The 24,918-nt window shown below is 41.8% G+C and overlaps 1 protein-coding gene across 11 annotated transcripts in view; it reads left to right on the top strand.

The window, feature by feature from the left end:
• PTPRE (protein tyrosine phosphatase receptor type E) overlaps nucleotides 1-24,918 on the top strand; it is a 159,933-nt gene that overhangs the window by 93,830 nt on the left and 41,185 nt on the right. For 10 of the 11 annotated variants that reach the window (XM_083506159.1, XM_083506157.1, XM_083506152.1 and 7 more), the window contains one exon: nucleotides 22,842-22,948. In XM_083506159.1, the coding sequence (XP_083362285.1) occupies nucleotides 22,842-22,948 (107 nt within the window). Of the gene's footprint in view, nucleotides 1-2,699; nucleotides 2,734-22,841; nucleotides 22,949-24,918 lie in introns of those variants that run through there. The other variant, XM_083506163.1, reaches the window with a different exon arrangement.

The raw sequence follows: 24,918 nt of genomic DNA, 5'->3' as shown, positions 1-24,918 counted from the left end.
AAGCTCCCTGCTGAAAAGGTTTGCTGACCCCAGCGTGAAGATCATCAAATAAATCTTGTAACTGGGAACTGAGATGAGGCAATGGTCATTGTCTATGAAGACACTTGGGATGTTATCTATAAATGTTATCTAGTGTGTGCTTGTCTGATGCAGTTTTTGTGTTGGTGTCAGAGAGGCTTCCGGCTCTGAGGGTGTTGATTCACCTATGAAACTGAAATTAGCCCATGGGCCTGTCCCTTAGCAGTAGCCAATTAACCACAACTGATAAGGAATTCTATTCAGGCAAGTGAGTGAGTTGGTGAAGGAAGGGTGGAATACTCTGTTCCTCTTCTGTGCCCAACTTAGAAACTAAGCAGCCCGCCAGAGGAAGGAATCACCCTGTTTCACGCCCTGCACAGAAATGCAGCAGGTGGTTGCTGGAAGGATGGCACCCTCTTCTTTACCATCTCCCAACAGGCTGGTGATATTTTTTTTACTGGGCTACATTTTGCTTAGTGAGGCTCTGGGCAAGAAGTCAAGTGGAGGCTGCCCCTCGGCTGTGTCGCGGTTTATACGGCAAGTGACCACGCCCCCTGGCTAACCTGATTGGTCAGCTGGGGGGGCGTGATGCAGCCAGGAGCCCTAATGATGTGGGCAGCATTCCTCCGCCCACTCCCTGTGAGGTCCAGCATGCCCACCAGCAATGCTGCGCCCCCTGGGAAGAGGAGTCATCTTCTCGTAATGTTGTGTAACTTATTTACAAGGTTAAGCTATTCTAATGCATGTTGCAGCATTCCTCTTAAACATAATTGTTTTAAGTAGGCCGAAACAGGTGATCTGCCCATCCAAGTGTGTAGAAACTATTCTGTGTACCTTCAGAAAGGCAATTTATCTTATCTTCCTTTTTCAGCCCTGTGGTGACAAACCATTTCCGTTGGCAGGCCACCACAGAGTAATGAAGCCAACCATTTGCTATAGTAACTGACAGCAGTTGGTGAATAGGTTGAACTCTAAAAAAATTGGCCAGTCAAAGCAACCAGGATCCCTCTACCGTCACTTTGATGCAACTGGTCTCCCTGATGAAGTTCAGTGAAGTGGAGATGGGTATAAACTTTCTTAGAAGGAGATGGCTGAAGCAACTGAGAAGAATCTACTGATTCCTTAAAAACCATTACCTTTCTTTCAGAAGTGTGTGCTTTAAGACTTTGCTGCTCTGAGTGCAGTGTCATTTTGTTTTAAGGTTTGATTTTTGCCATTAGTATTCTACTCCTGGAGTATCCGTAACTGACCTTCAAATGTTGGATAGATAACAAATGAAACTCTCAGCTTTTTCCCTGTGTGTTGGTACACTTGTTTAAACAAAATATGGCTGAGGAGCATTTTTGCTAGGGCCTTAGTTTGTTACTCTCAGAGAATAAATCACTTCAGCGCTAGTCACTTGAACCATGCCAATTTAAAAATCAATCAGCAGTGGTCCTGACATCTATGTAATGAGTTGGGTTATAAAACAAGGCTCCTGGAAAGAGGAATTAAAGTCATCTTGAGTGGCTCATAGTAGGCCTTCATATACTTGTTATTTTATCTGGAAATAAGAAACCAACGGTGAATTGGTCTTTAAAATTGTATCAAGAGATATATTTGGGATCACTTTATTTTCAAGACCAATAACACCATACTGGTGAACATACGGAAGGTGGATTCCTGCACTCTTCTTTTACCATTTCAAAGTATAGCTGGTTAGAAGGGAAATGTGTTCAAGGAATAGCAGGTGCCTCTTCAAGAACTCCAAACTTTGTCAGAAGCCATATTTGTGGACTGTGGAGTTTGTGTTGATTCTTGTCAATCACGTGGACCAGCAGGTGGCGAGCACTGACTTAAGTGGCCTGTGCTTGTACTATAGCAGTCTTCCACAACATGGTGTTCTCCAGATGTTTAGGACTACAGGTTCCATAAGCACTGCTGTGCTGGCTGGTGCTGATGGAAGTTGTAGTCCAAAACATCTAGAAGTCATCAGTTTGGGGAAGGATGTACTACAGTGGTGCCCCGCAAGACGAAATTAATTCGTTCCGCAATTTTTGCTGTCTAGCGAATTTTTCTTCTCGCGAAGCACGGCTTAAACGGTTTAACAAAGTCGCAAGACGTTTTCGTCTTGCGAAGCAAGCCCATAGGGGAATTCGTCTTGCGAGGCAAATCGCGAATGAAAAAACCTTTCGTCTAGCGAGTTTTTTGTCTTGCGAGGCATTCGTCTTGCGGGGCACCACTGTATAGGAATCACAGTGGACTTCTTAAAATTCAATACCAAATTACGATCCCAATGGGCTCTGTTTTAGAGGAAGTAGGTGCAGGAATGAAAAAGTGGAATTGCTGAGTAGAAGAGAGAATTCTGCAGAATGCACAGGGTTGTCTTGTTTCAAAAGATAGAGTATCCAATATTAAATCAATATTTAGCCAGTACGCAGTTTCTGAAGTAGCACAAATCCATTCCTTCTCTGCAGATTTCTTCTGTTAGTGTGTTGGATTCTTCTGTCCATGTATTGGATTTGCCTACACTACAAAAGCCCGCTTCGTGTATTCAGAAGACCACATATGGTCATAAAGTATGCAGGGGGTGTGTGTATGTGCATGTGTCAATCCTGCCTCACATGTTGATGGGCATTTCTGCTTCACTTTCAGAGTAGGAGTGGCATTTTAAGAGCTTTTGGATTAATGAACTGAGAAGCCTGTTTTTATCGAGAAGTCTGTTTACCTTATTCTGTAGGTGGCATTCCAGCCGGCCTCCATGGTAACCCGGCCGAGGGTCGGAGCCAGACGCCTTCCCTGCGCTGATGGTGTTGGGTGGTGCCCTACTCAAGGGGCGGGCCTCACTGTCCAATCAGCACTGATGGAGTTGTGTCTGCGGGGAATTTAAACTCCAGTGCTACGGGGAGGCTGTCCTCTTGCACCCTTCCCCAGATCTCCCACTCTCCTCACCCTCTTTTTCTGCTTTGATGCGTTGCAACCTTGCCATGGACTAATGTCAGTCGCCATATTGTTGGGACCATGCAGGAATTTTTCCCCTTAGCAAATTGATGCCGCCATTTGGTTTTCGCCTACCTCGTAGCAATCGTGACAACTTTGTGAGGTTAGGCATTGGGTAAGCCTTTGTTTGGATGGAGGGGAGGTTGTAGCCTCTGCCTACCCTCCCCATTAAGGGTATCCTGTTTAAAGTGGATATCCTGTTAAAGCGGGGTGTGGATTCTGTCCAATGCCTAGACTATGGGCTGGGGCCATACCACTACTCCAATGGGGACCCCTCGGGATGCCCCTATTTGATGTAAATCAGGGCCGTCCAGCTCCCAAGACACTGCTATCTACTCACAGAAAATGGCAGAGGGTTCAGGTCAAAGTTGTTGGGGAGAAAAGATCGCTTTTAAGACAGCAATTGACCTGAACCTCCCTGGGATTGACCAGTCCTAATCTAGCTGTTGGACATCCCTGATGTAAATCATAGGGCTCCCCCTATTGGTGGTTTACCCTTATCTGGACTCCCAGAAGAAGACGGGCAAGAGTCGGGATATAGTCCGGCTTCACCCAGTGCCTAACCCAGACCGCTCACATCTGTAACCAAAAAAGTTGTGGCCTATTTGAACCCATAAACCAAAATCTGCTTGTTTGTGTGCTTTATATAGCCAAACGTTTGTGATTTGCGTGTGTGCTGTTGACAGAACAGTGGTTACTTCTCACAGAGAAGTTTTGCAGTGTGGAAACTAAATGCTGGACGACCTTTGATCTGATGCAGTTTGGCTCTTACGTTCTTATCACTTCTAGAAACATAGCCTGCGTTATTAGAAATCTGCACCAGCTTCCACCTATTTTATGCAGCAAATCCAGGGTCCCAGTAAAGCTCAGGACCGTATGAGAACTGGCAGAAACAGCCTCTAGAACAGTGTTTCCCAAACGTTTTTGGGCAACGGCACACCTGCTTACCGGAAAAAAATCTCGCGGCACACCACCATTAAAGCCCCGCCCCGTGACGTCAGCGCGCAGCGTCACGCGGGGGGGGACGCACAAAAGTGAACGTTTTTTCCCTTCCCCTTGCCGGGGTGGGAGGAGGCAGCAGAGCGAGGGCAGCTGAGGCGGCGGCGGCGATAGCGGGCGGAGGAGGAGCCGTCGCCGGGAGTTGCTGCTGCTGCTGTTGCTGCTGCTGCCCGGACATGCCGGCCTCCTCCTCCTCCGCTGTCTCGCGCGCCTCCCTTTTGCGCGAGCTGCCCCGCCGCTCGGCACCACCACCGCGGAGCCGCCCCCGGCTCGATGCGGATCCTCGCCGCCGCCTCCGCCTCTCGCCGCCCGACTCGCCCGCCTCCCTCCCACGGCACACCAGCCGGTGTCTCACGGCACAGTAGTGTGCCGCGGCACACCGGTTGGGAAACACTGCTCTAGAAAGCCCTAATTGTAAAGTAGCATTTCTGAATGTAATCAGAACAGTAACAGGATGTAACCTTTCCCCATAATGTTACAGAGCTCACTCCCTGGGGATATGCACACTTGCACATCTTTTCCCAAGAAAACCCTATGAAGTATATTTGTTTAATCTGGCCTTCGAGGATTAGGAAGAGAACATATTGCGGTTTACTGCTCTTGCATTTAGTTCTTGTAGGTTTTGGGATTCAGGTGCCTCTTAAAAGAGCTAGTTTAAAAAATAAATAATTTTTAGTTGTGTTTATATTGTTTAAAAGTTTATTACCCAGTTTTGTATTTTGAGCTACAACAAGATGGGGGGGGGCATTTTTTAAAACAAAGAGAAATTTGCATTCTCTTTGACAGCTTTCTCCACAGAGAGAAAATATTTATGTATATCATTGTCTTTTAAAGCTATTTTTTCTACACTAATTTTTATATTAAAATTAAGATGTAAGTGTGGATGAGCATTGACAATAATTGTTTTCATATAGCCTGAGAAAGTGAGACATTATATAATCAATAGTAACATTGTTTTGTCACGGTGAATAAAGCATTGGATGCTATCGAAGAATTCAATTTAATTAGGCATACAATTAAATCTCTCTCTAATCCAATCTCAGAAAGCCAAATGTCAGCAGCATTTTTCAGAACCACAGGGATCTGCTAGAGGCTGCCTAGCATCTTCAGATAAAACCTAATTTGAAAGGCTTGATAGGAGAGTATCACTGCAAGTACACAGCTTGTGAAAGGCTGGTATGCCGTTAGTTTTCTATCTAAAAAAAATAAAGAAAGAAAGAAGCACTGTGTTCTGAATGTTAAGAATGTCTTCAGGCTGAAGTTTGCCTGTTTAAATAAAAGGGGGAGAAAATCCTTAGGTGCTTTCCCCTATTGTCATTGGATGCATTTTCTTTGCAGATTATTATTTGACAAACTCCATTTTTATAAAACAGCAAAGCTCCATTTTGGCAGGCTGTAATGCAAACTGGGGGGAGGGGGGGAACGGTAAGATTGCTCAGTCCCTCAGGAAGTTGCTGACTAGAAATCCTTCCTGAAGTTCCCAAAGGAAACGCTAATTCTTAAGTTACTCAGCCTTTATTAGCCTGAGGAATAGAAACCCTCTCTAGTTCAGTGGTGGGAAACTTTTTTCCTCTCTGCTGAGAACCACATTCCATCAAGTGTAATCTGTCGTGAGTGGGTGGGGGCAGAAACAAACCCAAAGGCTCTTTCTCTCACCACCCTTCCAAATCCTAATTCATTTGTGTGTACATATGCACACCTCTGCGTGTACACACACATGCACATGCTACTGCATCCTCTGCCCCTCCTAGCTCAGGACCCCCACTCTTCCACACATACTACCTAGTCATTCATTCATTCATTCATCCATCCATCCATCCATCATTCTGTTTGTGTGTGTGTGTGTGTGTGTGTGTGTGTGTGTGTTTGTGTGTGTGTGTTTGTGTGTGACAAACACACTCACTCACTCACTCTGAACAAAATGTTGCTTCCCTGCCATTTCTTCATCCCACACTTTTCTCTTTCTGCACTTGTATGGCTTTCTCCCTCCAACATATACCAGATAGGGCCCAGTACAGTGGTACCTCAGGTTACATATGGTTCAGGTTACATACGCTTCAGGTTACAGACTCTGCTAACCCAGAAATAGTGCTTCAGGTTAAGAACTTTGCTTCAGGATGAGAACAGAAATTGGGCTCCGGTGGCGCGGCGGCAGCAGGAGGCCCCATTAGCTAAAGTGGTGCTTCAGGTAAAGAACAGTTTCAGGTTAAGAACGGACCTCCGGAACGAATTAAGTACTTAACCTGAGGTACCACTGTAATATTCTCCTGTATGCTCTTTCACTCACCCTGAGATATGGGGCTCCTGCAACTTTTACCCTCATGGGGGAGGGGAGTAGGGGAGGGATTAAGAGGTCTCCCTCACAAGCCCTGTAGATAATTTCGCCTGCATGAGACTCTTAATCTCAGGGTCATGGGTTTGAGCCCGTGTTAGGCAAAAGATTCCTGCATTGCAGGGGTTGAACTCGATGGTCTTTGTGGTTGTTCCCCACAACACATGTGGGGAACCTGGTTCATGTCGTTTTGAGGAGTGTATTTTCTTCTTCTTTGGGTGCCAAGCGGTTCTGATTAATAAACTTACACTGCCCCTGGATTCCAACCTTCTGCTCCTGCTTAAAATACTTGCTTGTGCTACAGCTTGAACTGTAGTATCTACTTATCAGTAGTGATTATCCCTCAAGCGCCTAGAAGGCTAAAGGGAAAACCTATTTAGGACAGTAATGAGGAATAACATCGGTTTTATGGGTATGCATAATTTTTAATTTTAATTGGGAACCATCTGATAGTACAAATAGAGAAGGTTAGTAATTAACACGCTGCCTGACCCTAGAGGCTCTCATCAATATTTGCTTGAACTTTCCATAAACTGGATGGCCTTAAGTCTTCATACATTGTACAGAGAGATAACACTTACATGTTGGGTTGCCATATGTCTGGAATTTCTCGGACATATCCGGAATGCTGCAGTCGGAAGCAGTATCCAGGCAAAAATTGCTTTTAAAAATGTCCGGGAAAATCCAGATGGATGGCAACCCATGTTGGCGATTTTCCTTTAAAATAGCTCAAAAACGAAAAAATTGTTTTTTAAAAATTTTTAAAATTTGCAAAAAAAAAAAAAAAGCTCAACAACTCTTCACTGTTTTAAATATGGCAACCCTAGTTACATGTAGGAAACAGAGGTGCACAGAGTCTAGAGTTATGTGCATTAAAAAAATAGGCTGCAATTCAGAAACCTCGAAAACTTTTCAACTGGTTTAAATTATTGTCAGAGGTGATGCAGTAACTTTGTATGGTTACATATGAAGTGCTACATTACAGCTAAAAGACTGACTGATGATTCTACTACTCTGATTATCATATGCATTCTTCTTCATCTTACTATTTCATGAGTCTGCAATTATGAAAGGAACTCAGTTCATAGGATTGCATTATATCGCAGCCAATCCCCATTCCTTAACATAAGCGTGTACGTTGCAGTAGGGGTTCACTACGATACTTAAGAAATCAGTATACCATTTACATTCATCCCAGTTTTCCATCTTTTTTTATTGTCCTGTTGATAAGCTAGTTGTAATTATATCAGATTATGGTTAATTACTGCAGCTGCATCTTTTTGCTGTCATTAGAAGGAATTTACTGCAGCCGTTCTTTGACTTGATGAATTGAAACGTCAGTCCTTTCTTTCATGTAGGCTCAGGGCAGGGGTTTTCAAGACCCCCCCCCAATCATAGAAGCAGTGGCGTCATGATTTCCCACCCCCTGGAACAGCAGGCACACACCTTCCTATTTTATATAAAAAAAAACTGTCTACTCATAGAATTGTGGAGTTGTGAGGTACCCCAAGAGTAATCTAATCCAGCCCCCTACAATGCAGGAATCACAACAAAAGCAACCCTGGCAGATGACCATCATCTGTGACCCAGCATTTTAAGACACTGATTTTCATGAGAGCATATACTGTATTTTCCCATGTATAAGACTATATTTTCCCCCCCAAAAAAATAAAGTTTAAAATTGGGGGTCGTCTTATACACGGAAAAATATGGTAACTAGATACAGTAAGGTTGAGACTTCCGGTCGGTGCCAGCGCTTAATGGCGGTCCTACCTCCGAGCTCCGGAGAAGGACTGCTTCGCAAGTTCGGGTCTTACCCGCTACGGCGAGCGGGGAACCCCTAAAATCCCAGGCGCTGAAGCCTGAGAACAAGGAGACTCGGTGGGCACCTTTGCGCCCCCCGGTACCGTGAAAGAGCCTTTTTAAAGGCTACGGATCGACATCGGGAGTGAGCGCGGTGCTGAGAGTCGCTACCCAGCCTGCGAAGTGAAGCCGCGTCGCCATAAGCGGAGAGCGCCGATTCCTTCCTGAAAAGAAGATTTGGACTGATTTCCCGTGAGTAAGAGCTGGAAAACAATCGGGACCCTCTAAATTTTGAAAATTGGGCTAAAAACGGGGAGATTTAAACCAAGGAAGTCTGCCTCCCCCCGACTGCATGAAAGTGAAAGCAACGGAACTCTAAACTTGCATCCGTTTAAACCCGTTCTTTGATCAGCTAAACCGGACATTTAGACCTTTGATCTCCCCTCTAGCTAGCAGGGCAGAGGGGAGGTGAATGAGATCAATAACTGCATGATCTATTTGAAGTAAAAAACCTCTGCTGTCTCACCTATTGAAAGCATGAAACGGTCTGCCTTTTTAGGACACTGAACTGACTTTTCCCTGTGAAGTGCACCCTGATACAAAGTTTTCACAGTGCCTGGCTACTGTATACTATAAGAAGAAACAATTTAAACTGGGCAACTGTGGCAATTTGAAGTTATAAGTTTCTAGTAACATTGACTTTGACTGTGTTAATCTCCTTTTTTATATTTTGGACAGTCTCCTTTGTTTTCGTATTTGGATATTTTGTGTTATGGCCATTTTGATTTGCTCCCTCTAGAGGATAAAGTAAAGTCCGGCACGGCCTAAGACAGTGGAATTTTCCAACGGAGAATAAATCCCGTGGGAATTGACCTTGACATGAGTGGCTCACAAGAAGAGATAGTTACAAGAGCTAAGACCAAGCAACAACAACAACAACAGCTGCAGCAGCAACAGATAAAGAAAAGAGGCTCAATTTCAGGCGCAACAGCCGGATCAGCAGGAACAACAGGACAAGATAAAGGAACAGCCGCCTCTATGGAAGCTGTGACAGATGCTCTGCTCAAGATAAACCAAACTCTGGAGTCTTTGACAAAACAGACTTCAGAGAACACATAAAAATTAACAGAAATATCAGCAAGATTAAACCAGAACACAGAATCCATAAACAAATTGGTGGAGGAAAACGCTACTACGCGCCAAATTGCTGAAGATGCTAAAGCTACTGCTGGAGAGACACAGGAGAAATTAGAGCCGATTGCTAAGAAGGTTTGTGAGCATGATGCAACCTTGGCCTTGTGGGAGTTACAGAGAAAAGAGAGGAACTTGAAATTAAGACTGATTCCGGAGAACGAAAGAGACAACCTTGTGGAATATCTGACACGGGAGTTTGCGGATTGCTGGGACCTTGAGGAAGACGAATTTAAAATTACGACAGCCTTCAGATTGGGTAAAAAGCAAGACAGAAAGACCCCGAGAGACTGCTTGATCACACTCAGATCCAAGGAGGAAAGAGACAAAATACTAGGACTACACTTTGAAAAGGCCTTGCAAATCGGAAATTCAGCTGTACAGATCTTTAAAGACATCCCAAAATACATTTTGGATTTAAGAAACTTTTACAAGGATTTGGCTCTTTTGCTAAAGAAAAATTCCATCCGCTTCAGGTGGGAGTTCCCACAAGGACTGTCATTTGACTACAAGGCAAAGAAGGTAAAAATAAAGACAATTCAAGACAAGGACAAATTTTTGGCAAGAAATCAGGAGGATCTCCAGAAGGGGACTGTGGACCCACTTGCAGAACAGAGGAGAGCACTAGAGATCTTGAATCTCTCGATTGGACAAAAACTACCACCATCAGAAGAAGAGCAACAACTTGGAGCTGTTGGAGGAGTTTAGGAAAATAACAAGATGGCTTTGCAATTCCTTAGTTGGAATTGTAATGGGCTCAACGGGCCTTTGAAGAGAAGACAGGTATTTCATATATTGAACAGAGAACAATTGGACTTGATATGTCTACAAGAAACTCACATAACCAGAGCCCATAGGAGACTACTTACAAATAAAAGGCTAGGACAAGAATTTATTTCATCAGATAAAGTCAAGAAAAGAGGAGTTGTAATATATGTGAAAGAGAAATGGGCCCCAAAAATGATATTCAAGGACGAACAAGGGAGATACCTGGCAGTGGAGATACAAATACAAGGAGAAAAATTTTTAGTGGTTGGAATTTATGCACCAAATGAAGGCAAATCTGACTTCTTTAAGAGACTCCATGAAACTCTCACTGACTATTTGGATTACAATATGATAATCATGGGAGACATGAATGGCGTGGTCTCCACTAATATGGACAAAGCACAAAGACTAACAGTTAGCAAGGAAGGGAGACTCCCTAAGACTTTTTTCGAAATGACAGAAAATATGGACTTGATAGACATATGGAGAACAAGGAACCCTCTGGAGAGAGAGGGAACCTTCTTCTCCCAAGCAATGATGACCTGGACCAGAATCGATCAAATTTGGGTTACTAGTGGAATGGCCCCAAAGATCAAGAAAGTGGAAATCTGCCCAAAAACTTGCTCCGACCATAACGCCGTGAAGATGGAGATGAAACTTACAATAACTGGTCAATTTAGATGGAGAATGAATGACACCCTCTTCCGAGATAAGGAGATTCTCACGAAGGCCCAAAAGACCCTAAAAGACTATTTTGAAATAAATTTGAGGACCGACGTGGAGAAAAGAGTGATCTGGGATGCAAGTAAAGCGGTGATGAGAGGATTTTTGATTCAACAAAATTCAATAAAGAGGAAAAAACAAAATGAGAAAAAAGAAAAGATTTTGGAAATGATAAAGGAAGGAGAGAGAAAATTAAGAACAAAACCAAAGTCTCAGGACATCTTAAGAGAGATTAAGTTATATCAAACGCAATATATGGAATTGATGAACCATGAGATTGAATGGAAGATAAAGCAAATGAAGCAAAAGACTTTTGAATCAGCAAATAAATGTGGCAAACTTTTGGCATGGCAACTGAAGAAAAGGCAGAAACTAAATACAGTTACAAGCCTAGAGGTGGACGGAAAGAATATATCTAAACCCAATGAAATTAGAAATTGCTTTCTAAGTTATTTCAAAAAACTCTACACTCAAGGCCCGCAAAATGAAGAAGATATAGACAAATTCCTTGGAAAATATGGATTACAAGACATCTCTCACCAAAGTAAGATGGATTTGAACCAGAGAATCTCAGAACAAGAGATAGAGGCTGCCATTCAGAATATGCAACTGGGCAAATCTCCGGGACCAGATGGATTGACTTCCAGATACTACAAATCGTTGAAGGAATGGCTGACTCAACCACTAAGAGAAGTTTGTAATGAGATCCTTGAGGGAAAAAGGGCACCTGAATCGTGGAAAGAGGCATATATTTCACTCATACCAAAGTCAGAGACTGAAAAGACCCAACTCAAGAACTACCGCCCAATATCATTGCTTAATGTGGATTATAAAATTTTTGCAGACATTTTGGCAAAAAGATTTAAAAGAGTGTTGATGGAGAAGATTCATAAGGACCAAGCAGGCTTTCTCCCCAAAAGACACCTGGCAGATAATGTAAGGAATGTAATAGACATTTTGGAAAAGCTAGAGGTGAATATAAACACTAAAGCAGTATTGATCTTTGTGGATGCGGAGAAAGCCTTTGACAATATTTCTTGGAGTTTTATGAGGAAGAATCTTCATGGGATGGGGGTAGGCCAGGGTTTTGAGAATGGTATGGCTGCAATATATTCTGAACAAGAAGCTAAACTGATTGTAAACAATGTTGTGACTGAGGAACTTAAGATAGAAAAAGGAACACAACAGGGGTGCCCGATTTCTCCATTACTTTTTATCTCAGTTCTGGAGGTGTTGCTGAACATGATAAGAAATGACTAGCAGGTCAAAGGAGTGCAGGTCGGAGCTAAACATTATAAGTTAAGAGCGTTTGCAGATGACTTAGTATTGACTTTGCAAGAGCCAAACACTAGTACGAAAAAGGTTCTAGAAATAATACAACAGTTTGGCCAGGTAGCTGGATTTAAGTTGAATAAGCAAAAAACTAAAGTTCTAGGGAAAAACTTAACAGATATGGAAAAGGAGAAATTTCAAGAGGAGACAGGTTTGACTGTGGTCAAGAAGGTGAAATACCTAGGGGTTTACTTAACATCTAAGAATGTGAATTTGTACAAGGACAACTATGAAAAATGTTGGTCAGAAATTAAAAAAGATCTAGAAATATGGTCAAATTTGAAATTGTCAATGTTAGGCCGAATTGCAGTGATCAAAATGAATGTATTGCCTAGAATGTTATTTCTGTTTCAGACCTTGCAGATTCTTGACAAGATGGAATGTTTTAAGAGGTGGCACAAAGATATCTCGAAATTTGTCTGGCAGGGCAAAAAGCCCAGAATTAAATTTAAAATACTGACAGATGCTAAAGAAAGAGGGGGTTTTGCCCTGCCGGACTTAAAATTGTACTATGAGGCAGCAGCTTTTTGCTGGCTGAAAGAATGGATGCTCCTCGAGAACACGGACATCTTGGATCTGGAAGGTTTCAATAATGCTTTTGGTTGGCATGCATATCTTTGGTATGATAAAGTTAACAGTGCCTTTAAAAATCACATTGTCAGAAAAGCATTGTTTAATGTTTGGATAAGATACAAAGATCTATTGGAAAATAAAACCCCTAGATGGGTGTCACCAGTGGAGGCTAAAGCAGTGAAGAAACTCAATACGGAGGTCGGATGGCCGAAGTATTGGGAAATTTTAGAACAGGATGGAGATAAGTTCAAACTACAAAGTCAGGAGAAATTGAAACATAAAGTAGAAAATTGGTTCCAATATCGCCAAATAATGGAATTTTTTAAACAGGACAGGAAAATCGGTTTCCAGGTGGAAAAATCAAAATTAGAAACCGAACTGTTAGAACCCAATACTAAGAATTTATCTAGAATGTATAACTTGTTGTTGAAATGGAACACACAGGATGAAACAGTTAAATCGGCTATGATTAAGTGGGCTCAGGATGTTGGACATAACATTATGTCAGCTGACTGGGAATGGTTATGGAACACCGGTATTAAGTTCACGGCATGTAATGCCTTAAAGGAAAACATCATGAAAATGGTTTATAGGTGGTACATGACCCCAGTCAAGCTGGCAAAAATCTATCATTTGCCCGATAATAAATGTTGGAAGTGTAAAGAGACTGAAGGTACCTTTTACCACCTTTGGTGGACATGCCCGAAGATCAAGGCCTTCTGGGAAATGATCTATAATGAAATGAAAAAGGTACTTAAATGTACCTTTCCTAAAAAACCAGAGGCCTTTCTCTTGGGCATTGTCGGCCAATTGGTGACAAAGAAGGATAGAACTTTTTTTATGTACGCTACAACAGCAGCAAGAATACTCATCGCAAAGTATTGGAAGACACAAGATTTACCCACTCTGGAAGAATGGCAGATGAAAGTGATGGACTATATGACACTGGCCGAGATGACAGGCAGAATCCGTGACCAACGAAAAGAGACGGTGGAAGAAGAATGGAGAAAATTTAGAAGTTATCTGAAGGACTACTATAAACTTAATGAATGCTAAAATGTTGTGGTTTCCAGAAACAAAGGGGTACAGGGATATAAGGATAGACTATAAAAGAGGACTAAGATGATAGAGATTGGAAAGTAACAATTGGGAGTTGCTAGTTGAATTATGGACATTGGGATGCAGAGAGGGGGGGTATGGGGAAGTCCAAGAAAAGAGGTTTATGAAAATATGTTTGAAACTATACGTGTATGTTTGTCATTTTTATTGTTTGTTTGTTTTTCTTAAAAATGTTGTAAAACCAATAAAATTTTTTTTTTAAAAAAAAGATACAGTAAGGTTGAAGGCACAATGTAAACTGGACTTTGAAAACATATTGTTGAATAATGCATTATCTATAACTAGACAACAATGTAATAATCATCAAGAAGTTTAATGTGTTAATTAACTTTCCAATGCCATTTGTGTTTCTTGTGAATGGGTTCCTGCTTCACTTCAGATGTTAATACAAGAATCACAGCAATTATCACCAATCTGCTAATGTAAAAGGTTAAAATTGTACCTATTGAACATATATTTAAGCTCTAATTGTCACCAACTGTGATTATTATTATTATTATTATTATTATTATTATTATTTTGCATCTCACTGCCATTCAAATCTCACCATACAATTGTTTCATGTCGTGCAATCTGACAAAGTGAACAGAGCCCATGAAAGCTCATGCTTATAAATGAAATAGTCTTTAAGGGACCATAGAATTATTTTTGCTGCAAGCTACTCATCTGGAAGCTCTCTCCCAGTAACAATTACAGTATAACTATTCAGTCTTTCAGAGCTAGGGTGTCCTTGTTCTTTTTGGACAGCAATCAGCACTATTGGAGCACTGCATATTTTTTGTCTCAGTTGGGAGATTTGTGAAGAAATCATGAGCAGCATGCAACTAACTCATTCCATCAGCACAACGATTGACACTCAGTTTACGGAACTTCTCCCTAACCTCATGTTTGGAGGTTCCAACAATCTTCCAGAGCAGATTTGGGGGAGGGTGTAGAAGGGGAGGAGAGACAGAGATAAATTTTGTTGTGCAAACATAACTCTTTACACTGATGGAAAGCACTGGCTGGATTGTGTCCTGTCTGAAACGTTATGTGCCTTCTGGGGGGGGGAGCTATTTCATCTTCTAACATGTTAAAAGATTTCTGTTGACATTTTGTGCAGGTCATTTTGGCTCATTATTTTTCATACAGTAAAACACCAGAACATCCCTGCTGGATCAGGTGATGGTCCATCTACTCCAGCATCCTATTCTCATGGTGGTCAACAGATGCCTATGAGATGTGTGAAAGAAGGACTGGAACATAACAGCATCCTCCCCTCCTGTGGTTTCCTAGAACTGGTATAAAGTATTGCACTTGGGCAAAAAAAATGAGAGGCACAAATACAAGATGGGTGACACCTGGCTTGAGAGCAGTACATGTGAAAAGGATCTAGGAGTCTTGGTTGACCACAAACTTGACATGAGCCAACAGTGTGACGCGGCAGCTAAAAAAGCCAATGCAATTCTGGGCTGCATCAATAGGAGTATAGCATCTAGATCAAGGGAAGCAATAGTGCCACTGTATTCTGCTCTGGTCAGACCTCACCTGGAGTACTGTGTCCAGTTCTGGGCACCACAGTTCAAGAAGGACACTGACAAACTGGAACGTGTCCAGAGGAGGGCAACCAAAATGGTCAAAGGCCTGGAAACGATGCCTTATGAGGAACGGCTAAGGGAGCTGGACATGTTTAGCCTGGAGAAGAGGAGGTTAAGGGGTGATATGATAGCCATGTTCAAATATATAAAAGGATGTCATATAGAGGAGGGAGAAAGGTTGTTTTCTGCTGCTCCAGAGAAGCGGACACGGAGCAATGGATCCAAACTACAAGAAAGAAGATTCCACCTAAACATTAGGAAGAACTTCCTGACAGTAAGAGCTGTTCGACAGTGGAATTTGCTGCCAAGGAGTGTGGTGGAGTCTCCTACTTTGGAGGTCTTTAAGCAGAGGCTTGACAACATTATGTCAGGAGTGCTCTGATGGTGTTTCCTGCTTGGCAGGGGGTTGGACTCGATGGCCCTTGTGGTCTATTCCAACTCTATGATTCTATGATTCTATTCAGAAGCGTATTGCCTCTAGTAGCCATTGATAGCATTTGTCCTGCATGAATTTTTCTAATCCTATTTTAAAAGTATCAAAGCTGGTGGCCATCCTGAGGGAGCAAATTCCACCATTTAGCTATATTCTATGTGGAGAAGTACATAGGTAAAGGTAAAGGGACCCCTGACCGTTAGGTCCAGTCGCAGACGACTCTGGGGTTGCGGCGTCCATCTCACTTTATTCGCCGAGGGAGCCGGCGTACAGCTTCCGGTAAGAAAGCTTTAAAGATGCTTCCATTATCATAACAATGGAACTTAGATTATAGAGTCCTAGAAACAAACACTAAAACAACAACCTAAGTGGTTTCTAAAGATACAAAACAATTACGTGCTATAAATGCAACAGCAGCTGCACTAAACTTGAACAGTAAATTCCTCGTAGGTCAGGGTGAACAAGTGTTCTGTAACCTGATGTGGAAGCCCAGTAGCATAGGAGCAATTTGCACCTCTAGAAGAAGGGGATTTGGAGTCAGGTGCCACTACAAAGAAGACTATATTCCATGTCTACCCACAACAAGCCAAACCTTGTTCCATCAACTTGGATCCAAAGTTGCTTAGGTCTTTATGTATCAGCATATGCCAGTGCTATATGTCCTACAGAACTAATGTTATATGACTGCACAGGTATACCTGGTAGCCATGCTCAGCACCAACTGATGTTTCTGGACCATCTTGAAATGTAACCCTATCTAGAGTTTATTGCAGTAGTCTGGACATGAGGTGAGAGCATGGATCACAGAAGCAATGCTATCACTGTCCAGGAACAGGCATAACTGATGAATCAGCCACAGCCGAGATAGACAACCCTTGCTACTGATGTCAGGACTCACGTTGACAATGCTGGATCTAGGAGTACCCTAAGTGTCAAGGACAGCATCTAGAACAGACTATTGAACCACCTCCCAGGCATGAGAACCACCAACCAACAGTATTTGTATGTTCTCAGGATTCAGCTTCAGTTCATTGGCTGTCATCTAGGCACCAGTTCAGCATGGCTTCATCTAGTTCACATGGTATGGAGAAATAGGGCTGGGTATCACCTGCATTAAACTAACATAGTTGGTGCTAACCACAGCATAGTTAGCAAAAGCTTCTGAACTCCTCCTACAGTATTCACCTCAAATGATGAGGGAAAGGGAGTTGGAGCATGTGAGCCCAGGGAGAGATGTGATGTGTTTATGTAACACTAAGCCATGTTTCAGCTTTATGCTTTAATGAAGGCATTATTTGTTTATCATTTGCTTTTCCATTTAGAAAACTTCTGTACTTCCATTTGTAACAAGATGGTTCAGAACATTAAAAACTAAAACCTTAGGATTGTCCCACTTGCATTAACCTCCCGTCCAAGCGTTGTGATCAGTTTCACACTAGCTTTGCTTCAGTGACTTTGCATTCTCAGGTGGCCCCAGGCCATTCGCTGGGTCAACAATTTTAAGACATAAACAGCTTCAGTAAAAGGACCACTAATAATTGTAGACTAAAAACACAGAAAAACAGCAGAAGCATTAAGAGTGATAGAATAATACAGTGGTACCTCGGGTTACAGATGCTTCAGGTTACAGACTCCACTAATCCAGAAGTAGTACCTTGGGTTAAGAACTTTACTTCAGGATGAGAACAGAAATTGTGCGGTGGCGGCAGTGGGAGGCCCCATTATCTAAAGTGGTACCTCAGGTTAAGAACAGGTTTCAGGTTAAGAATGGACCTCCAGAACAAATTAAGTTCTTACCCAGAGGAACTACAGTGGTACCTCAGGTTACATACACCTCAGGTTACAGACGCTTCAGGTTACAGACTTCGCTAACCCAGAAATAGTACCTCAGGTTAAGAACTTTGCTTCAGGATGAGAACAGAAATCGTGCGGCGGCAGCGTGGTGGCAGCAGGAGGCCCCATTAGCTAAAGTGGTGCTTCAGGTTAAGAACAGTTTCAGGTTAAGTACGGACCTCCGGAACGAATTAAGTTCTTAACCTGAGGTACCACTGTACTGTAAAGGCTTGGTCTGGTACCTTAAATATTTGGTGTCAGTGTAGCTCCCATTGCAGTGCAGAAATAGCATCTGGAGCTGAGCCTTGTCCCAAGATCTTAATCAGAGATGAATCTCAGTGGTGTACCTTCACATGAAGGGATTGCAGGAGTTTTAATCCTTTCAAGTATGCATTTCAATCAACCACTTTGCACTGAACTCGTTTTTGTTTTTTGCAAAATTATTAAATGGGTAGGGAGCCTCAGGCAGTCTTCCAGGTCTCTCTGTCTGTCCTTTGGGACTCTCCTCAGGCTACACTTCTCACTTGACCTGTTTCACTTTGTCCTTCATTATTTTTTGCCTGGCAGTGATGTGTCCTTGAGCTCAGATGATGACTCTTGCTTGTTGAGATGAAGATTGAGAAAGGTGTGTGTGTGTGTGTGTGTGTGTGTGTGTGTGTGTGTGTGTGTAGAAGCTAACCTACTGTCCAAAGGAGAAACTTGCATTCATTGTTCCATCCACGTCTGGCCCTTCCCACCACTGGAATGTGGCCCTTGGAATGTGGACCTCGGGCTGTAAAAGGATCCCCACTGCTGCTGTAAAAGGTCATGGTAGTTCTCTATAACAAAAGAAGTGATTGTATGCATACTCCATCTAGGCATGCTGTATGTGTTGAACTATTTTCACACTTGTCTGTGTTGGAAATATTCAGTTTGTTTTGTTACCTTTTTCACATAATGCTACATTTATTTTTTTAAAAAAAGTTTTGGGGATGTGATATGGATAGAGTTTCTTATGTTTCAGAAAGTGCAGGAAAAGCAGAAAACTGGCATTTGACGTGGCTCAGGTCTCTTGCTATACAGCCCCATCTGCTGTACAAAAATATAGTGGCACCTCAGAAATTCTGTCCAACCCAGGAACGGGCATAATTTTACCATTGAAACATGTTTTACATCCTTCTTTAAGCTCACGCTATTCCTTTCGTTATTATTATTTTTCAGAAATACTGTATAGTGTTTTTGCAACTAAGCAATGAAAATTCTACAAATAAACCTACAATTTTTTTTTGCCAAACCTCTAGTTTCAAGCTGGCTATATTCTTTTCCTGGTGGATATAATTGTCCGCCACATGGTTTCAAAAGCTGTGATTTATCTGTGTGTCATTGGAATAGTCAGCTTGGGTATTGGATGATGTAGAACCAACAGGAGGAAGCAGCTTTTGATACATGTGATTAATAAAAATGAAGTCTGGCTACTAATTTACTTATTCATTGATTCATTTGTTGCATTTGTTTCCTGGCCCATCTGAACAGGTCATACTGGCCTAATTCGGATTTCCTGCAGAAGCCTTGGCTCCCCCTACCCTACAGGATTATAAGGAAGAGCTGGGAAACTTTCATTTGAATTTTAAATTACTTACACCATGTCACAATATTCAAATCTGGACAAAACATGGTTAGTCTTAGCTTGCTTCAGCAATTTTTTATTTATTTTTTTACTTTAGACCACAGTTAATGAACTTGGAACTTTTTTTTAGCAAGCCATAGTTAAGATTAACAAGGGTTTAGGGTCCAGATGACATGTTAGTATGTGAATAATCTAAAATCTATTTTCTTTTAGTCAGACAAAGGTTTGGGCAATTCTCTAGTGGAAAAGGATTTCATAGCTGAGAGGCAGACATTGCACACACCACTGTATGCTCTTGAAGTGTTGACTTTGTGCGTCGTTGGTAAGCTGAATAATCAATAGTAAGCTTAAGATGCTGCCTATACTAGGGATTGTAATGGGAGACAGAGAGGAGGGCAGTTTAGCAATGGTGCAGTGCTCAAGCCATTTACAGCTTTGGGAATCATTTTTAGCTGTGCTGTGTACTGTCTTGTTTATTGCTTGTGTCTTCGAAAGATTAAAAAATAAGCAGAAATCATAAAACTACTTCCTTGCTTTAGAATTTTAATATATACTTTCCCTCCCATAGCATCTAATCATATATTTACAATAGTTGATGGAAGTATCCATGTGAATTTAGAATTGAATTTGAGCTTTTCCTGTTTCTTATTTGTGAATCAAAAGTAGCCTACATATTCTCTTGAAGTATCTTCTGAACACATTTTAGAGATAAGTAAAGCTGAGTTGTGGGGTGCAGGTGGCACTGTGGGTTAAACCACAGAGCCTAGAACTTGCCGATCAGAAGGTCGGCGGTTCGAATCCCCGCGACAGGGTGAGCTCCCGTTGCTCGGTCCCTGCTCCTGCCAACCTAGCAGTGCGAAAGCACGTCAAACTGCAAGTAGATAAATAGGCAGGAAGGTAAACGGCATTTCTGTGCGCTGCTCTGGTTCGCCAGAAGCGGCTTAGTCATGCTGGCCACATGACCCGGAAGCTGTATGCCAGCTCCCTCAGCCAATAAAGCGAGGTGAGTGCCACAACCCCAGAGTCGGCCACGACTGGACCTAATGGTCAGGGGTCCCTTTACCTTTACCTTTAAGGCTGAGTTATAATGAGGTTAGGGTGGCTATCATAATTGGTAAATTGTTGTCAACTTACTGGGACTTCGCGATGTCATTTTAAAAATGTATGTATTGATGAAATCCAAGGTATGCCTACTCAGAAGCCATAGCTCTATTGCTAAAGAGGAATAATTCGGATGGGTGTAAGAATCACCTCTTTGCTTCTCTCCAACCCCCATTAGGTTGTTATGCCTGTCACTATTTTGAATTTCCTGGTAGTAATCATTCTCACTACTACTGAAGTGATGCAAAAATTCTCTATTATTCATTCCTGTCAACTATAACTTCGCTACTTGGTGAACAGTGATACCATCTGGAAGATCTGTCTGTGTCACTAGAACTGTATTTGGTGTGCTGAATTTAGGTGTTCAGTTCTTCGCTTGTAATAATGTGTCTTTAAAAAGACTAGCTAGGAATTGAGTCAATTCTTGGATTGTATTTCATCCTTCAGTTATTGTCAGTGACTACTGAAATGAATATAGGCTGCCTGAGGCTAAAAAAATATGTTTTGTATAGTGCTTTAGGAAAGTCTGGTGATACAATTTAGTATTACAGTGGTACCTCAGGTTACATACGCTTCAGGTTACATACGCTTCAGGTTACAGACTTCGCTAACCCAGAAATAGTGCTTCAGGTTAAGAACTTTGCTTCAGAATGAGAACAGAAATTGTGCTCCAGCGGCGTGGCGGCAGTGGCAGGCCCCATTAGCTAAAGTGGTGCTTCAGGTTAAGAACAGTTTCAGGTTAAGAACGGACCTCCGGAACAAATTAAGTACTTAACCCGAGGTACCACTGTACTGAATTGCGGTCCTTGACCCTTCTCTATCCACTCATGCCATTCAAAAAGTTTTTTCCTGACTTTGTCATCTCATATTAGAACCAGCAATTTTTGATAAATTATATTTTAAAGCCCTGTGTACTTTTAAAGGTTCTCTCCTGCACAAGTTCTGTTATGCCGCTGTCAGGATTTCTCTGCATGCTGGTATTGTATATTTACATGGTATAATGAGGGAGGGGCAGATGACAACTAGTTTTGCCTAGTTCATAATGTAATCCTATGTACCTTTAATGAGAAGCAAAATAATTTTTAAAAATATAGTAGGTTCGGTCCAGTGTGTATGTTGGGGCACTCTGTGAACACATTACAGAGAAAGAGAAGCAGCCAGAGTATTCTTATTTTAGTTAGTTGTTCAGGGCTTTGTAGATTGGTACACGAACCTTGTGCAGGAATTTATAGGCAGCTGGTGTATATGTTTTGGCCAAGGTGTGACATCCCACTGTCTCGCACTGCCTCCCACCGTCACCAGTCTATCTGCTGCATCAGTTGGTGTTCCGGGACAATGCCCAAGGCAGTTCTGCATACCACGTCTCCCAAATTACTGTCGAGCCCTTCCTATAGGTCAGCCTTGCATTATTTGATTGAGCAGGAAGAAGAGGGACAGATGAGGATATGGGAGGAATGTGGAGAGCTCCCATGATGTGCCTGTGAGTATGGAAGAAGGAAAGGAAGGGAAAAGGGATTTGTTACATTCAGTCCCCCCCGTAGACTGAATTGAGCCTGCTGCGTGTGGGTTTTTAGGAGGCAAACCAGACCTGCAGTCAGTAGTATAATATCTAGTTATAATATCTAGTCGTATGATTACGAGTTATACTTAAATTATTTTATGTATTAGTGGAGCTGGTGTTGTAGAAGCTTCAAGCGTACCAGTTCCGACTGCATGTTTTCAGTGCTCACTTGTGGAAGAACAACAACAATCCAGCAACTCATCATATAAGAAACTAAGTTGTCAGCAAGAAAAGTAGACTGGAACAGCAGCAGATTGTTACAAAATGATCATCACACAACCTAGGAATTTGTTCCATTTTCTGCATATGTTGTTTAGTTTTATACTCACTAGAATTTGTGTCAGATTTCTTCTTGAACAGCTTGTAATCTCTGCCAGCTTTTGGATGTGCAAACAAGCAGCAACAGAGGAAATGTGGGTGACTCGCATTTCCTCTTTTTGTACTTCCATGTAATATGCAACATGAGAACTTGTGCACCTTTCCCCTGGTGAGATACTGAAGGCCAAATGTTGAGGAAGAGGCAGAAACCCCCAGTTTGCATATCCCAGAAGAAAAGAGGAAGGGCGAGTGGGGCATGTGTCCTCTCTTGCAGTTTCTGTGTAATGCCTGGAGCTTGCTTTTTTTTTCTGGAGTAGCAAGTTTTTATTCTTGGTGTTTTTCAAATCCCTTAATTTTCCAAACTTGGAAGATTTGTGGTATAGAATAAGACTTTGGGCACTAGGGTGGTAGTTTCACAAATACTTATAAGACTTTGGACACAACAGATAAATCCTATTCCCTTACAAAAGTCATTCTTTCAAAAAAATAAAATTCAAACCTCCTTCGTGATAGTATGAACATGACATGAGTATGTTAGTATGGGTTTTATATTTTTCTCTGTGTTTGCTTAACAGGTCCATGATGGAATACTCCTGTTCAGTCTTGCTAATTTCCATTAGTTTTCTGCACGGCGAAGCGTTGCGTGGCAATGGGACTGCATCACTTAATGATACAACAACAAGTAAGAAACACTGAATTTTGGGGGTTAGTCTGCGTCAGTACCTTGTTCATATAAATCTTCATTCCTTTGGTTTCAGATGGTGTTTCATGCTTCCTTCTTTAACATTTATAGCACCATGTCACATATCTTATGAAATCAATGTGGGATCAGGCTCGCTTTCTTCTCAACTCATACATGCTGAACATTATCTGTAATATGTATGAGTAATTGACAATTTCCCATTGACAAATATTTTGTTATGATGCTCTACTTTGGAAGCTTCTCTGAGGCTTTTCTACAATTCTAGATAAGAAGCTACAAACCTCCAGTACTTGTCATTAAGGGCTGCCAGTAGTTCTTTGGTAACTCTAAAGAACAGGGATTGAGCTTCTTTTACTGCTGCCACAAAAGCCTTGATGGTTGTAAAGCTTTCCAATTAACTTCATTAATACATAAAGCAGTAGCTTGAAACTGACTGCTCTTCCTCTTACTGAGTTCCCTTGCATTTAAATAATCTTACTCCAAATGCAAGTTTATTTCTTGGTTCAGGAACCTCTGCTTATCTAAATCAGCAGTCATGCATATTTTCATGTCTGCAACATGGGACCTCTTTTTATTGTCTGTATCCATTTCTCTCTCTATATATTTTTGCTTTTTGCTTTTTCCCAGTGGTCTGGCTTGTATAAAGAAGCTACCCTCTAGACCTGTGGTTCCCAATGTGGGGCACACGCCCCAGAGGGTGCAATTCGATTTTTAAGGGGGACAATTCGAGAATGAGTTATTAACAGTGAATGGCCTTTCAGGCTTCCTTCACGTGAATAGGAGCTGACTTTTTGAATAATAAGAATTATATGTCACGGGGCATGGGGCATCAGGATTTTAGAGATGCTTAGTGGGAACCAGACAGTCTTGCAAGATGTGAATTGTGATCACTCCTCAAGTTTCAGTTTTAAGAATTCCCAAATTGTGTATTTACGGGCCTCAGCCAAGAAGAAAAACGGGACTCTGTGAGCATGACAAAGAAAACACTTCCTGCAGAGCTCAGTCTCATCTCGCGTCTCATGATAGGCCAGCAGATAAACAAAGGTGCATGCAGTGTGCCTTATGTGGGTCAGGGTGAAAAGTAACACAAAAAAGAACTTGCAAAGTCAGCAAACGTCACAACTCAGATGGCAGGTAAAACGGTATGCATTGAACCAAAAGTGAACTGTTCCAGAAACTCTGCAAATGCCATCTTGGTAGTCAAAATAACCCCACAATTAATTGATAGTTGTTGTAACAATAAGCTCATGTATGTTTATATTAATTTGCTTTGATATAGGCTAATTGGCTTGCTTTGATGTTATCCTTACCTGTGGGCTTGGGATCTATTGGTAAGATTTGGGTATTTGCCATCAACTGGTCATGTGAGGTGATGCAAAGGCCTGGCCAAAGTGACATATGCTGCTTTGTGTATAAAGAATGTGTGAATGGTTGCTTGGACGCAGACAAGCCATCTCCATGCTGCAGTGTCTGTCAGTCCTGCGTCTGTAAAGTCTGGGAGATCAGCAGGCTGATTGCTTAAGTCTACACCTTTCTTTCTTTTTTAAAAAAATAATTTTTATTGATTTTTGCACAAATTTTCCAACATAACAACTCCAACACCATATAACAAATCTTTGGCTATCACAGCCTAAGGCTTCCTTCAACCCCTTCTAATGGTTTTCTAAATTTCTTTTTATTTTTGCATTTTATTACTATGCTTATTGTTATAAGTCCAATCTTACGTCAGTTAATTTTAGTCCCTTTCCCATTAATTTATATAGTCCTCCTTACAAAACTTCTTGTAACCCTACAAGTGATGTTAGGTAATTACAATTGTCTTTCAGATACAACATAATTTTCTTACAATCCTTTAGGAAAGTCTGGTCCTGCTGGTTTTGAATTTTTCCTGTTAGTCTCGCCAGCTCAGCATAGTCCATTAATTTCTTCTTTTGTTGACATTTGCTCTT

This window comes from Podarcis liolepis (assembly GCF_965112155.1).
Source record: "Podarcis liolepis genome assembly, chromosome: 5".
NCBI classification, from domain to species: domain Eukaryota; kingdom Metazoa; phylum Chordata; class Lepidosauria; order Squamata; family Lacertidae; genus Podarcis; species Podarcis liolepis.
This window is presented reverse-complemented; position numbering and strand designations above follow the sequence as displayed.